General features: G+C 51.1%; 1 protein-coding gene across 6 annotated transcripts in view; it reads right to left on the reverse strand.

Moving 5' to 3' along the window:
• PXN (paxillin) overlaps positions 1 to 15,921 on the reverse strand; it is a 46,053-nt gene extending 30,132 nt beyond the window's left edge. For all 6 annotated transcript variants that reach the window (XM_047696959.1, XM_047696957.1, XM_047696956.1 and 3 more), the window contains exon 1: positions 15,761 to 15,921. In XM_047696959.1, coding sequence (XP_047552915.1) covers positions 15,761 to 15,773 — 13 coding nt within the window. In that variant the 5' untranslated portion in view covers positions 15,774 to 15,921. The remainder of the gene's footprint in view (positions 1 to 15,760) is intronic.
• Positions 15,922 to 16,233: the final 312 nt, after the last annotated feature.

The raw sequence follows: 16,233 nt of genomic DNA on the forward strand, positions 1-16,233 counted from the left end.
TTTGGCTCGGGTCATGATCTCAGGTCCTGGGATCGAGCCCCGCATCGGGCTCTCTGCTCAGCAGGGAGCCTGCTTCCTCCTCTCTCTCTGCCTGCCTCTCTGCCTGCTTGTGATCTCTCTCTGTCAAATAAATAAATAAAATCTTAAAAAAAAAAAAAAATGCAAGATTCCGCATATGCTACTATCTGGAACACTTCAGGTACAAAGACACAGATAAACAGTTCTTACCAGCTTGTGAGGCATGAAACGTGGAGGAAAGACAACACACTAACACCAGCAAAGTTGGATTGGTTCTGTTACTATCAGATAAGGTAGACTTCCAAGCAATAGTATCACCAGGGATTAAAAAAAAGGACATTTCATAATGATAAAACATTAATGCATCATGAACATTTAACAGTCCTAAGTGCATACATATCTGATAACAGCTTCAAACTAGATGAAAGAAAAATGGACAGAACGGAAAGGGAAAAGGGGATGTCTGGGTGGCTCAGTGGTTAGGCATCTGCTTTCGTATCAGGTCATGATCCCAGAGTCCTGGGATCGAGTACTGCATGGGGGGGGGGGGGGGGTCCTGGCTCAGCAATTCCCTCTGCCTGCCTGCCACGTCCCCACTTGTGTGTGGTCAGTCTCTCTAAAAATACATACATACATACATACATACATACATAAAATCTTAAAAAAAAAAAAAAGAAGAAGAAGAACTGAAAGGAAAAAGAGACAAATCCACAATCATGCATGGAGATTTTAACTCTCTAATTGAGAAAGACCAGTCATTGAGAAATAGCCCTTCAAAAGGAAGCCAGAGGAAGACATAAGAGGACATAAGCCAGAAGACATCAGACAATAATCCAAGAGCTAAAAAGCAACAAGACATAAAGCCAACAGAGCGCTGGTCTGAGGAGCACAAGAGACCCCAGGCCTTTGCTCTCCGCACCAAAGGAGCAGAGAGGTGGCCACAGAGCAGGCAAGGCTCCTGTCCTTTTGCTGGGTCCACAAGCCTACCCAGAGGGAGGGAGGCACTTCAGCTCACACCACACTCCCCAGTGGCTTTCGACAAATCTGATGGGGTAGTGTTAACAGTGTTAACAACACCCCCGCCATGCCACTGGCTGATCACTTTCCCAAGTTACCACACTCCCAAGCACACTGCGATCCACATACACAGGATACACACACATGCACACCAGCCTGACTCCCTTCCTCCTTCCTCTCTAGCGGCCCTCGGTGGCATCACTGAGTGGGAATCAAATGGAGTCCAGGCGTGCAGGGTGGCTCAATCAGTTAAGCCTCCAACTCTCGGATTAGGCTCTGGTTGTGATCTCATGGTTGGGAGATCCAGCCCCAGGTCAGGCTCAGTCCCGGGTCTGGCTCGGTGCCCAGCATGGAGTCTGCTTGAGATTCTCTCTCCCTCCCCCTGTGCCCCTCCTGCTCATGCTCTCTCTCTCTCAAATAAATAAATCTTGGGGGAAAAAAAAAAGGAAGGAAGGAAGGAAGGTCGGTCTAATCAAAGGGGCTGGATGGGGACACAGTGGGCTAAAGCTGCCTCCAGATTCCAACGCTGACTCCTCTACCAGGTACCAATAGTTCCCCTCAGGCAAATCCCTTACCCTCACTATGCTTTAGCATTGGCATCTACAAGATTATCTACTTCAGGGGCGCCTGGGTGGCTCAGTGGGTTAAGCCTCTGCCTTTGGTTCAGGTCATGATCTCAGGGTCCTGGGATCGAGCCCCGAGTCAGGCTCTCTGCTCAGCAGGAAGCCTGCTTCCCCTTCTCTCTCTGCCTGCTCTGCCTACTTGTGATCTCTCTCTCTTCAAATAAATAAATAAAATCTTAAAAAGAAAAAAAAAGAGGGCGCCTGGGTGGCTCAGTGGGTTAAGCCGCTGCCTTCGGCTCAGGTCATGATCTCAGGGTCCTGGGATCGAGTCCCGCATCCCGCTCTCTGCTCAGCAGGGAGCCTGCTTCCCTCTCTCTCTCTCTGCCTGCCTCTCCGTCTACTTGTGATCTCTCTCTGTCAAATAAATAAATAAATAAAAATCTTAAAAAAAAAAAAAGAAAAAAGAAAAAAAAGAATATCTACTTCATAGGGTTGTTATGAAAGGAAAAAATAATGTAAGTAAGGCACTTAGAACAATGTCTAGCATAGGGTAAATGTTACAGTAATGGTGGCATAATGGTGGCAATTATTCAATTATGTAAATATATATGCACTGAGATTTTACAGAAATGCACTAAAATATTAACTGTGGTTCTCTGATTATATCTGTGAGTTTTCACCATTTCCTTCTTTGTGCATCTCTGTAGCTCTTTTTTTTTTTTTTTTAAAGTAGGCTCCACACCCAACGTGGGGCTCAAACTCACAACCCTGAGATCAAAGGTCACATGCTTTATTGACTGAGCCATCCAGGCAACCCTGTAGTTTTCAAATTTTCTACAATGAACATGCATAACATTGATAATCAGGAAAAAGACAGCTCAATATTAAAAGTAAAAATGGGGCACCTGAGGGGCTCCGTTGGTTAAGAAGCTAACTCTTGATTTCCTCTCAGGTCATGATCTCAGGGTTGTAAGACTGAGCCTGTGTGGAACTCTGCCCTGGGTGTGGACCCTGTTAAAATTCTCTCTCTCCCTCTGCCCTTCCCCCGCCTCCCTTACACACTCTCGCTCAAAAATATCTCTTGCTCAAAAATGTCTCCCTCTTTCTTCTCTCAAAAAAAAAAGGTAACATGAATATGATTATAGTCCTTTTATTAGGCTTTTACAACAACAGAGAAAAATAAACTTTAAAAGCAATGAATAGACATAAGCCAAAAAGAACTGAAAACGGGTACGCAAATAAAAATCTGAACACACACGGTCATAGCAGGACCAATCATAACAGCCAAAATGTGGAAACCACCCAAACGTCCATCCACTGACAAATGAATAAGCAAAATTCGGTATATCCATACAATGTACTATTCAGTCATAAAAAGGAATGAAGTGGGCGCCTGGGTGGCTCAGTGGTTAAAGCCTCTGCCTTGGGTTCAAAGCCTCTGCCTTCGGCTCAGGTCATGATCCCAGGGTCCAGGGATGGAGCCCCGCATCGGGCTCTCTGCTCAGCGGGGAGCCTGCTTCCTCCTCTCTCTCTCTGCCTGCCTTTCTGCCTACTTGTGATCTCTGTCTGTCAAATAAATAAATAAAATCTTTAAAAAAAAAAAAACTTTTTACAAAAGTAACAGTAAAAATGACAGGAGAAAGGTCCCTAGAGAAAAGCAAGCTTGAGGTTACACTGTGGCAGGTGCATAGTTCTAGAAATGAAGAAAACCAGGACCCTACATATTCCTCAAAAAGCATAAGAAAGAGGAAAAAGCACAGTTCTGCTCTGCTAATAAGTGTTCTGGGCAAGTGCTTTCTCCTCAGAAGGCCTTGGTTTGTCCTATAACATGCATGGATTGAACCCTGTGATTTTCAAATGTTTTTACACTGTTTTTTCAATATTTTAAAAAGCCTCAAAACTGGGGCACCTGGGTGGCTCAGTCATTAAGCATCTGCCTTCAGCTCAGGTCATGATCCCAGAGTCCTGGGATCAAGCCCCACATCGGGTTCCCTGTTCAGCGGAAAGTCTGCTTCTCCCTCTCCCACTCCCCCCTGCTTGTGTTCCCTCTCTCTGTGTTGTCTATCAACTAAACAAATAAAATCTTAAAAAAAGAAAAGAAAAGAAAAAGTCTCAAAACTTGTGCAACTGCCATCTTTGATAAAAGTCCAATATATAAACTGATAAAAAGCGCATTAATCTGACTGAGGAAGGTGGTGGGCTGGAGAGCCCCCACCCACACCCGTAGGGGATATCCTAAGACTTCTTCCAGCTCTGTCAGTGTAGGGAGCCATCCAAGGAAGACTGGATGGGTCCAGAACCACAGAGAGGGGAGTGCTGACTCATCACACCCAAGAGAACATTCTGAGGACAAATTGCACAGGCAGTAGAAGCAGGGGAGAAGAAAGGCAGAGCAGAGATGACATCCAAGCCAGAGATGGCAAAAGGAGCTGCTACCAGCAACACCATCAAGAGTGACCAGCAAACCCGGGGTCCTGGGGGACAGACAGATTGTGACACCCCTGGCCCCCATGCCTCTGAACGAAGTCAGGCAGACAACAGCTGTCTCCAGGTCAGTGTTCCTGCTGCTCTAGAGGCGCAAACAGGATGTTTGGAAGCAAATGACCACAAGTGACCACAGGAAGCTGTGACCACCGCGTCCAGGTGACACTTCTCTTCTTTCCCCAGCTTGTTTCCGGTGTAGCTGCCTCAGGCAGGCAAAATGACTTCAAGTACTGACTTCCAAAGAGAGAAAAGGGGCAGAGATTCTTGGAAAGTTCAGGACACGAGAGAAGAGGCCATCTGAGGGGGTGAGGCGGGGTGGAAATACGGCCACCCCGCTTACCCAGCAGCTCATCCAAAGGGTACACCTAGGCTGACTCTACTGAGGAAGGGAGAAGAAGCCACAGTCCACTCATGGGAACAAGACAGCCAACGTGTGACCAAGCAAGCCCAGGTGGGTAGCCACATTGGGTCTCTGAGGCACGGCCTCTCCTTCAAGCCCACCCCAGAAGAGCCAGCCTGACCTGCCTATCCTGGAGTTCAGCAGTCATGAGATACCCTAGTGGGGTATCCAGGTCAGGAGTCTAGGGGCGGGAATGGCAAATCCAGAGGAAACCAAGTGCAGACTAGGGAACTCTCCCATTCCACCTAAGGAAGAGGAATGTTCCCAGAAACAGAGAACAAGGAAAAGCCTGGCCAGGACTCTCTGAGCCACTTCTACCTCCCCAAGGGGTTCAGGGCTGACTTAACACTTGATCTTAGCCAAAAGACCGAGAAGCGATCAGGGCTGACCTAACAGATCCACTGCCCTGAAAAACGCCCAGAGGCAAGCAGGGCGGCCCAGCCACTGGGCCAGCTTCTTGCTATTAGCTGGGCTCACTCAGTGGACAAAAGCCTCAGTTTATGGTCCATAAAACCAAAGCCTCCCTTTCTTTACTGCTACTAGGAGCCCCGGTGGCCTAGACCCATCCCATGAGGCTTTAGAGTTGTCACGGGGCATCCCTCATGGCCTTCCTTGACCGGAGGAAGGCCTGTCGGTTCTGGGAAAAGTCCAGTGCTAGACCAAAAATGGATCCCAGGACCACTCTCTGGCAGCTCTCAAATATAGTGTTAAATGAGCAATCAGTATAAACCAAGCCACGGAATGACCTCCTTAACCAGCCACTTCCTCATCAAAGCCACCAAAGAAGCTCTGGGGAAATGTAAGGTCTTATAACCAAAACCCAATTTCACACCACCAGCACGAGAGGACAACCATTTCACCTGCAGAGCTGTGCCCCCAAGCCCTCTTTACCCACTGTCCTCTTTACCCACTACTATTCAACACTGGAAAAAAGTTAAAAAATTAACAATTAAAATTAAAAAATAAACAAATGTTTGCCACCAAGGCCTCAGCAAACACAGGCAGCAGACTGGTGAAGTGGAGAGGTGACAAAGAAGGCCAAGGCCATCGGTTCTTGGCCTTTGGGCCAAGATCAACAGTAAAGAAGGCCAAGGCCCCAAGCAAAGTCTAAATTATTCCAAGGAGGAATGATAATAACAACCGTCACCACTTACTGAGTACTTTTTTTTTTTTTTTTTAAAGATGGACTTATTTAGGGGCACCTGGGTGGCTCAGTGGGTTAAGCCGCTGCCTTCGGCTCAGGTCATGATCCCAGAGTCCTGGGATCGAGTCCCGCATCGGGCTCGCTGCTCGGCAGGAAGCCTGCTTCCCTTCCTCTCTCTCTGCCTGCCTCTCTGCCTACTTGTGATCTCTCTCTGTCAAATAAATAAATAAAATCTTTAAAAAAAAAAAAAAAAAGATGGACTTATTTATTTGAGAGTGAGAGAGAGTCAGGGAAAATCTCAAACAGATTGCCCGCTGAGCATGAAGCCTGATGCAGGGCTCAATCCCATGACCCCCAAGATCACGACCTGAGCCAAAAGCAAAAGCCAGACACTTGACAGAGCCACCTGGGCGCCCTAGCCCCCTTGTTGAGTACTTTTAAGCACTTCAAGAAGTGTGCCTCTTTCACCGAGGCTAATGGTGTAAAGTGACCTGCCGAGGTCACACGTTAAAGCAAGTGGCAGCAACGATACAGACCCGGGAGGGCTGATGTCAGAGCCTGTGTTCCGTCCGAGGGACTATGCAACCTCCCCACCAACCTAGAACGAGGCGGTCCCTTGCTTGGATTCTCCAGCAGAGAAAGAGCTTTGCTGGAGGTCTGGCATCACAGTGGGTGTCTGCAGTTCATATCCATTTAATCATCAACCACCATCAAATATTTATTAAGCAACTGCAGAGAACCGAGGTGAACTTGGCACTGAGAGATGCTTGAAAGGCAGATAAGATCCCTGTCTTCAAGGGGCCTACAAGGGAGAGGGGAGACAAAAGGAAGAAGCCCAATTTACTTTAGATCTGCAAAGTTATATTGAAGTGAGAGGGTGAAGAGGTTGGCTGGTTTGAACCAGAAAGAAGCCTTCTCACGGTAGGAGCTGCACAGATCTTAAATGAGGAGGGGGAGGGAGACAGGTACGGAGGCCATTTTCCACAACTTGGACAAAGATCCAGACTCTAGGCGAAACTAAGTGCTTGGAGTGGTCAGAAATCATATCTAACACAGAGAATGAAACTTGGGAAAGCCTCTAGATGGGATACCAGGCTGGCTCAGTCAGTGGAGTATGCGATGCCTGGCTCTCAGGGCTGTGAGTTTGAGCCTCACATTGGGTGTAAAGATTACTTTTTTTTTTTTTAAGATTTTATTTATTTATTTGACACAGAGAGAAAGAGATCACAAGCAGGCAGAGAGGCAGGCAGAGAGAGGAGGAAGCAGACTCCCCACTGAGCAGAGAGCCCAATGTGGGGCTCGATCCCAGGACCCCAAGACCATCACCTGAGCCGAAGGCAGAGGCTTAACCCACTGAGCCACCCAGGCGTCCCTACTTTTTTATAAATAAATAAATAAATAAAATCTTTAAAATCTTAAAAGAAAAGAAGCCCCCTAGATTTAGCAAGTGTGCATTTGCCATAAACATGGGGCAGAAAGGGAGCATTCTAAGAACTTCCCCAAGCAAGCTCACTGCAGGCAAAGGAGAGGACCAGTGAGATGGCTGGAGCTGCTGAGGCCAAGCCCGTGGTGCCTTGGAGGACAGGCATCTGGTGCAGCCAACCGAGATTCCTTCAAAGAGACGACATATGGATTTTTATGCATAACTCTTAAGGTTTTCAATGTTGGCAGCCATAGTCAGTTAAGGGCACCAACTCCCTGAGAAGTAGAAAATCTACATATAACTTCTTTTTTTTAATAATGTCAACATTTTAATAAGTGGCTTGTGTCAGTCAGTTATGAAAATCCACATACAACTTGAGTCCCCCAAAATGTAGCGGCTAATAGCTCGCTGCTGACCAGAAGCCTTACTGGTAATAGAAGTAGTCAATGAAAACATATTTTGCATATATTTATAATTTATACACTTATTTTGTATATTACATACTATACTCTTACAACAGAGTCTACTAGAGAAAATAAAATGTTAGGGAGATCATAAGGAAGAGAAAGTGCATTGATAGAACTATTCTATATTTATTTAAAAAAACACACACACATTTAAGTGGACCCACACAGTTCAAACCATGTTGTTTGAGGATCCAATGGTGATCTGGAATATTTTTAAATACTGTGAAAGCCAAGCAACCAACCTGTGGTTCCAGTATGAAGAACCAAAAAAAGAATGGGTTTGGTGACAGGGGACCTAAGGTGACGCTCTCCGGTCAAGCTCTTGCATCAGGGTCTGGGTGACACTGGGTGTGTCCCTAAGCCCCTGTACCTGCAGTTTAGCTTCCTCATCTGCAAAATGGGGAAAACTAGCACCCACCCCCCAAAGGACTGTGGTCAGAATCCTATCAACAATGATGAAGCTCACGAAAATGTTGCCTAAATCTCGAAGTGTTGAGCAAAGGCCCATGATGTCACACACGGCAAGAGAAGACAGGGGACAATCACAGAGAAAGCAGACAATGCCTGAGGCCGCGAAGAGAGAGTGAAGAGGAAATGAGCTGGGTCTTTGCTGGCGTGCAGGCCGGAAGAATCTGGACAATAGAATCCACGTCAGGGGTGGAAATATAAATTTAGGAGTTGCCAGCACACGAGTGAAAAAAGAGGTCACGCAAGTAGAAAAACTGACCTAGGCACCTAGGAGCAAAACAGGGAGCCAGCAGAAATCTTTAGAATAACACAGAGGTGGGCCCCCACAAAGGGATTCGAGAAGGAAATGGGGAAGGAAGTGGGGGGGGGTGTCTACAGAAGCAGATCTCAAGGGAGGGAGGGGGAAATATGTCCGCTAAAGAGCGCATTCTTAGCAAAAAAGATAACATGAAAGAAGGACCCAGGCTGTGTTAACAACAGAAAAGACTGAAGAAGTTAGAAGGGGCAGATGGGTAAAGAGAGGGAGCCAGAAGAAAAAGGGGCAGATGGCCACGTCAGGTGTATGCTGATGGGGTATGTGGGGAGGAAGGGTACGGGGGCTCACAGAAGGTGATAAGGGGAAGAGACACGTGGGGTGAGCAGACAGCTGTGGGGGGTCTCTCTGCTAGGTGCCAGGCACTCCCACAGCCCTCGTCTCCTGCAGGTCCCAAGGACACCAGAGGCAGGTTGCAGGTCCATCCATGCTTTCAACAGGATTCTTCTCTTGTAAGCTCACGCTTACACCCTGCTTTCAATAGGATTGTTCTCTTGTCCAGAGCAAGGCCCAGGACTCCATGGCTTATTCAAAGCGAAACACGGACTGCTGTCCAGAGGCGTCTCAGCAGCCTGAGGATCCATGAGCAAACCAGAGAAGAGCTCCCCAGAGCCTTCCGCCCACCTCCATGCTCACCCAGGGCTCTACTATTCAAAACAGCTGCAAATGTGCGCCCTGCTCTCCCCAACAAGAAAACAGAACAGAACATGGCTGTCTCTGCCAAGTGAGTTCTGAATAAGCTGCATTCCATTTCATTAAAACAATTACCTGAGTCCCAGCCAAGAATTACATACAGCTTCCTCACAGCACCGCCCCTCCCCCCCCTTAAAACACACATCACATCGTGCTGCGTTTCCAACAGGCAGAGAAAGGCCATGATGCACCACTCTGAGCCCCCACTAGAAAGATCCCCTAGGCCCGAGCGAGTGGCCAGTCTCTGCGTCCGTGCATGCCGACAGACACGCATGGGTCTCAAAGGAGACCCTCGAGTGAAGGGCTCCCCTTACAAGACCCTGACGGCTGCCCCAAATGTTCCTGGTAGGCACCAGGACCTCCAAGCCAAGGGGCCCACTGGTGCCAGAATCCAACCATTTCTCCCAAACAGATGGGAGGTCCAAGTGGCCCAAGCTTTGAGTCAGCACAAAACAAGACAAGAGGGACCCAGGAGTGGGGATTCCAGGAGAGGGTCCTGAAGGCTGGAGAACTGAACGGCCAGACCCTGGGCCGCCAGTAAGAGCCCAGGGGCCACTCTGGCCCACGCTGCCCACAGGCTAGTGGTGTTCTTTTGGCCACAGATAAGAGGTTTGTGATGTGAGGCAAATGGCATTTCATCCCCTCCCCCAGGCTCCAGCTGCCCAGAGGCTAGTCTTTTGTAAAGCCTTGCTCCGCATCCCACCCAGGCAACCCTCTCCAAACTCTGACCAGAGCCCTTGCCCCGACCTGGGGTCTGATTAATGTCACCACACCCAAAATAACCCCGGGGGCTGCCTTCATGCTGTGGAAACTCAGCTGTCTCCGGCTGGCCCTGTCCTTTTTACTGCATGGGTCATTGTGGTCGTGTGCCCCCGCCCCCCAACTGACAGTTACCAGTTCCGATCATCCCAGGCCTGCTTGGCTCCTGTCGCCCCCCCACCCCAGTCTTTCCTCCAGGGCCGCAGGGTCCCAACAGGCCAAGGGTCACAGATAGACACTTAGGTTCACTCCCGGCTGAATAAGCCTGAGCCCACTATGGAATAAACCATGATCTACTTTTTTTCCAACTTTTGATCATGAAAGTGTCTAAACATACAGAGGAGTTGAAAGACCATTTCAACAAGCACACACATACCCTCTGCCTAGACTCAGTCATTAACATTTTGCCATTTTGTATAAACAGATACATGTGCTTGAAGGCTTTCTCTCTCTCTATATATATACATATGTGTGTGTGTATGCATATATATATATATATATACACATCTCCTTTTTTTTACTGTATCATTTCAAACTGAGTTGCAGATATCACGACATTTTACTCCGAAATACTTTTAACATGCACCTAACAATGACAATGTTCACCCATAAAACCACAATACCACAATCACACAAGAAATAAGCATTAAAAGGCTATCTTTAAGGGAAAACTTGGCCACTGGGGGCTCTGCTGGGCCTGGCCAACCACACGTTCTGTCTGCCACTGGCCCAGCGTCCAAGGCCTCCCTGGAGAGGCCAGCCCTGAGTCTCACGGGTTAGGCAATCAATTCGTTAGCTGGAAGACTTTATCAGGACGTGAATGCACGCTTCAGGCCAGATGTGAGACTCCCAACAGGCCCCCAATGAAAAGGCAAAGTAGACCTGGGGGCTGGGGAGGCTCTGGCCTATCCCGGGTGAGGAGACAATTCCTGGAACACCCTTTTTATCAGGAGCTTTGTCAAGGTTTCTGGGAATACTCAGCTCCCCCCAATTCTCTCTCTCCTTCTCTCCCTCTCTCCCTCACAGAGGACACTCTCAATTCTCTACCTCAAAGTTTTCATCTACTTCCTCCTCTGAAAATGGGCTGGCTCCAACTGGCGGCAAGTCCAAACACCTGAATGAAGACAGTAGCACGTCTGTATGGGCCAGGGGCACAGAGGGCGTGATTCCAACCAGGCCTAGAAGAGGGACCTCAGAGGACTACCCTCTGTCCCAAGGGGAACAGGTGACTGGAGAGGAGGTGACAGGGGATGGGAGGGCACTGAGCAGGAGACCCTGCACAAGTGTCCAGCAGCCCATCCCAAGGAAGACTGAAGGAAGGGGAAGAAGCCCAGAGAACAGGAAGAGGATGGATGGGGGAGATCAAACAGAGATTGGAGGCTGTGGGGAGGGGACAGAAAAGATTATTATCATCCTAGAAATGGAAAACAATCAAACCAACAGGCAAGCAAGATCCGATCCAGTATCATGAACAGAGAGGTATAAGGACGGTCACAAGACCGACTCTCATTTAAACCCCAGCCCTACCACTCACTGGTAAACAGAATTTGGGTCAGGGCGCTAACACTCTCTGTGCCTCAGTTTCACCATCTGTAAAATGGACAGTAGTAATAATAACAGGACCTGTGCCTCCTATGGCCGATACAGGTCAGTGAAACAAGGCATGTAAAGTGCCCCGCACAGTGCCTGTACACAGTAAGTGCTCAATAAACACTCTGGGAAGGCGTTCTACAGATGTTTGTTGTTATTACTGAAAGCACCGACACTAGGACAACCCAGGGAAGAGCTTCAATGAGGTGAAGGTGGGAGGAATTTTTCAACTCTCTCCCCCTGGAACAAGGCAAAGGCCAAAGGAAGCCTTGGAGGATCAGCACACTCCATGCAAGTTGAGTTATATGGGGGAGAGGCACTGCTCGGTATCCCGGCGGTAACTCTGGCCTTCTGAGGGCCCCTCCAGCCAACGACCCACCCAGCCTCCCAGTGCAAGGCTATTGCTGGGGAAGCTGGAGGGAATACCGTGAGGCTCCCTTGGAAGACCTCCAATCCACAGCGGCAGGGATATGGCCCCAGCAACCCGAACCTCTCCACCCTGGCTGGGGCTGCCCAGGCTGCAGACAGCTTGGCACAACGGCAAGCGCACCTGCTTAAGAATCAAACACCCTAGGGTTCGGAGCCCAGCTCTGTACCTCACTAGTGCACAGCCCAAAAGGAAACCTGGCCCTGCCGAGGAACACAGCATCACTCCCTGGGGCTGCCTCTGCTGCGGGCCCAGCAGCTGGGTGCCCTGACCCCAGCCCAACACACAGAGGCACCACAGACAGGCAAGCCCAAAGTCCAGACTTTCCATGGAAACAGGGAGGCTCCGTAGCCCGGAATGCCCCAGGCAACTCCCCTGCCCCCTAGTACTCCCCCTAAGGACAATGAGGCACTGTATTTCAGAGGGTCAAGACTGCTGAGAAGCTGAAAGAAGACATGTCCAGATTCTAGCAGCAACTGGGCATTGCCAACAGCTGGCTGTTGCCCCTGCAAGAGAAGGGAAGGCAAAGCCATCAAGGTCTGAACTGCACCCGCCCTTTGCCATAGAGGCCATTTATTCAGGAAGGCCCCCAGGGCCCAAATTTTGAAGGTGACTAGCAATCAGTCAGCAGGCCCGGGGCTCACCACCCCTCCCAGTTAGTCACCTCACCTAGCACTTAACCTTGTTCTGGTTTAGATGGCCAGATCTGGAATGGGATCAGTCTGGGTTCCAACCCCCGCTTGCCCCAGTGAACCTCCCAGAGGCTCATTTCCCCATTCGTAAAGCGGAGATAAAAACCACCCTCTCTCCAAAGTGTCAGTGATCATAAGCCTAAAGTGCTGAGTCCGATGCCTGTCTCCCACCAAGCACACGTGACCATTACTGGGCCGCAGCTGTGGTCATAGCCCCCCAGAAGCACTAGGAACGTGAACAAGAGGAGAGCGAGGAGTTGGGTCCGAAACCGTAATCAGACTGCATCTCAGTGTTGTGGGAACTCTGTCCAGGAAACTCCAGCCAGAACTCAACAGGGCGAACTCCGGGCCAAACCAGCATCTAAACAGTAATTGGAAAAGCCACCAGCAGCCACCCCGCAGCACAAAGAGGAGAGAACACACAGGGAAGGGCAATGTTTATGTTTTTCTGCCCAAAGAGCTATAAATTTGTAACTTATTAAACAGCACATGGTGTGTCTGTCACTAGCCGCTATGGGGAGGGAAGAGTTCCCCAACGTTCAAGACCAAAAAAAACAAAGTCACAGCAGAGACTCTGCCCCCTCTAGCCTTGCCACAGGACACACCATAAACTCTCCCCTGTTCCAGGGACCAGGAGGCTCACAGCTGAGAGCACTCTCAGGAGAAAAATAAAAACAAGAGGCCTGGCCTTTGTGTCCACCCTAACTAAGGAAAACAGCTGAACGGGCGGTGTGTGGCGCAGCCATCCAGACAGCTGATGCGGCCGAGCACAGAGGCAAATTCCTCTCCCTTTCCTGCTCACCCCACTGCTCCCACCCCAGGGGCTCCGGGGCAGCCAGGCGTGGCTGGCCTCCTGGGAGCTTTGGCAGAGGAAGTCAGGCAGCCTGGAACAACGGGGGAGTGTGTGCTGAAAGGCGACAGAAGTTACAGGTGGCGGCCGCCACCCCCTGCGACCCCTCCTTCATGGGCTGCTCACCCCCTCCTCAGGAAGAAAGGCCTCTTGGTACCCAGGAGCTGCAGATCTAAGAGCCAAGGACTGCCATTCTAGTCATGATTTGGTCATTTGGTGGCAGTGCAGCCTGGGGCAAGTCAATCAACCTCTCTCAGTCTGTTTTCTCTATTTGTAAAAAGCAGACAGGAATGACAGTAAGGGCCCTAAGTAAGGGGCTCTTATAAAGGGCTGCTGTGAGGGAGGACGGGGACAAGCTGAGGTACAGGCAAGCACTCCATAAACAGCAGACTTCAGGGGCGCCTGGGTGGCTCAGTGGGTTAAGCCGCTGCCTTCGGCTCAGGTCATGATCCCAGGTCCTGGGTTCAAGCCCCACATCGGGCTCTCTGCTCAGCAGGGAGCCTGCTTCCTCCTCTCTCTCTGCCTGCCTCTCTGCCTACTTGTGATTTCTCTCTGTCAAATAAATAAATAAAATCTTTAAAAACAAACCAGCAGACTTCAGTTCCTGCAGGCCCCTCTGCCAGGATACACTTTCCCGAAGACTCACCAGGTTTCCTGGAACTAAATGGAAGACTGTCAGAGGACAGGAATTCTGGACACCAAGAGTACACTCTACAAAACTCTCTCAGACCTTCAAACAGTACTGTGTGGAAGGGACTGGAGAAGAGCAACAGAAACACATCGGCGTTTTAGAAACTGTAACTCTGCTCCCTGGTTCCTGCTGGGAAAGCATCAAGACGTTCAGATACTGATTCAAAAAATATCCCCCAGTCTCCTTTCAGCTTATTTTTTATGTGAACAAACTACCTGCCTGGAGGCCATGCCAACCTCGAATGTGTTGGAAAAATGGGTGCCAAGCCTGACCCAAAGGCAGAACTATGCTTGGCAGCCATCACACCCTGCAAAACAGGCAGGACTATGCACCATTCCCAGCACCAGGATCTCTCAGCGGCACCCTGATCTTTTTCAAAAGGAAGCTGGCGGTCCTCTTCCCTGTCTCTTTGGAAGTCCAGTGCCTACAAATAGCCAGTCTTAACTTAGTGCCCTGTGTGGTTGGGGGCGGCCACTCAGGGCCGTCTGATGAATCTACTCCTCAGAGCCTGGGACAGAGAAAGCATCAGTGGTCACACAAGCCACCCACAGTCCAAAGAGGGAAGACAAGGCTCCTACAGAGAAGAAACTTTCCCCCCCATTACCTCCCCAGCTCAGAGGCCCTCTGGCTACAGGCATGAAAGGGAGGGAGGGAGAGTGAAGAGTGAATCCTCTCACTCCCGGGTTCAGGCCACTCAAGGCATTCCTAGAACCCTGGCATCAACCCCCTTGGGTTTAGTGTCAGGTTCCAGGAGATTCTTTTCCCCATCCTAACGCCAGATCAAGGCTGGACTGAAAAGAGTAGTTTGGGAGCTCTGATAACATGAAAACAGTAAAACTCTGTTCTGGGCATCCTGTCCTCCTTACCTGTGTGGCCTCCAGCAAGGTTGGATGCTGCCGGGTGGGAGGAACCCTTCCAGCCCGGACAAGCCCAGAGATGGCCATACCCTGGGGCCCACTTCCCACCTCATTCTCCTGGCACTGCACCAGACCCTGGCAGTCGGGGGGAAGAATCATGTCTCCCCCGCTTACTCTTCTAGGATTAGGCTGATCTGTGATAGGAAAGGGGAGGGGCTGGTCCACAGCGTGGACAGAGCAGTCGGGAAATGGAGTGACCAGTCCATAAAACAGGGTGCCCAGACCTGCATTGGGGGGGGGAGTAGTGGGGACAGATGAAAAACTTGTCTTTATGGGGGTGTGGTCACTGGAGGCTCATCTCTAACTTGTGAAATGAAAGGGTGGTCTTGGAGGGTCTATCCCTGGAAAGGGGGTCCTTAACGGGGTGGGAACAAGTCCTGGAAATGAGGGACCAACAGAGAGTTTCGAGTTTCCCCGAGTTGGGCCGCCGATCAGTGAGGTGGGGGGTGGGGGAGCCGTGTGTGAAGGGAGGGTCCCACAGCGGGGGAGGCAATGTGGTGCAGGCAGTGGGGGGTCCGTCCCTGGGGCGAACGGGGCGGGTCCCTGAGGTGCAAGCCAGCCCCTACGGCTGGTCTGGGAGATGGTCCGACGTCCGGGGTCCGGAGGTGGGGCCGTCTCCAAGGCGGGGGCTGGTATCTGTGAGGACCGCGGCAAGGCCGGCCTGGCCCAGGACTCAGGCCCAGCCGGGCATCCCGGCCCGGCGGAACCCTGGCATTCAGCGAGCAGAGCCAGGACCTCGGCCGGGGGGCGCGGGATTCCGCGGCCCCCGCCGCTCGCTCGTGCCCGCCCGGCCCGGGGCCGAGCGCCCCTCGCAGCCTCCTCCCTCGGCCTCCCGCTCACTCACCGAGGTCGTCCATGGCGGGACCGCGGGTGCCGGGAACCGGCTCGGCGTCCCGCTCTCTGCCCGTCCCGGGGCCGCTCCTCTCCGCCCCACAACTTTTCCGCTGCGAGCCTCCGCCGGGAACGGAACGCGCCGCCGCCGCGCGCACCCGCGCCCGCCGCGCGCCCCGCCCCCGCGAGCACGCGCGCCCCGCCCCCGCCCGCTGTCGCCCCCCGGAGCAAGCTGGCCCCGCCCGGTGCTCACGCTAACCCCGCCCCACCGCCGGCCCGCGAGCGCGCGCCCGGCCGGCAGAGGGCTACGCCGGGCGAGCGGCAGCGCCCCCTCGCGGCCGAGCCGGCAGGTGGGAGACTCTGCCCTTAAGGCTCTGCGGTAAGTCTCTTCAAGCCCTGTGGTCAGTCTCTGTCCGTCTCAAAGTCACACGCCAGCCCTCCTGTGTTGACATCTCAGTCTGACCTGCGTCTGTCCATCCATCAGTC

Source organism: Lutra lutra, chromosome 12, assembly GCF_902655055.1.
Source record: "Lutra lutra chromosome 12, mLutLut1.2, whole genome shotgun sequence".
Lineage (NCBI taxonomy): Eukaryota > Metazoa > Chordata > Mammalia > Carnivora > Mustelidae > Lutra > Lutra lutra.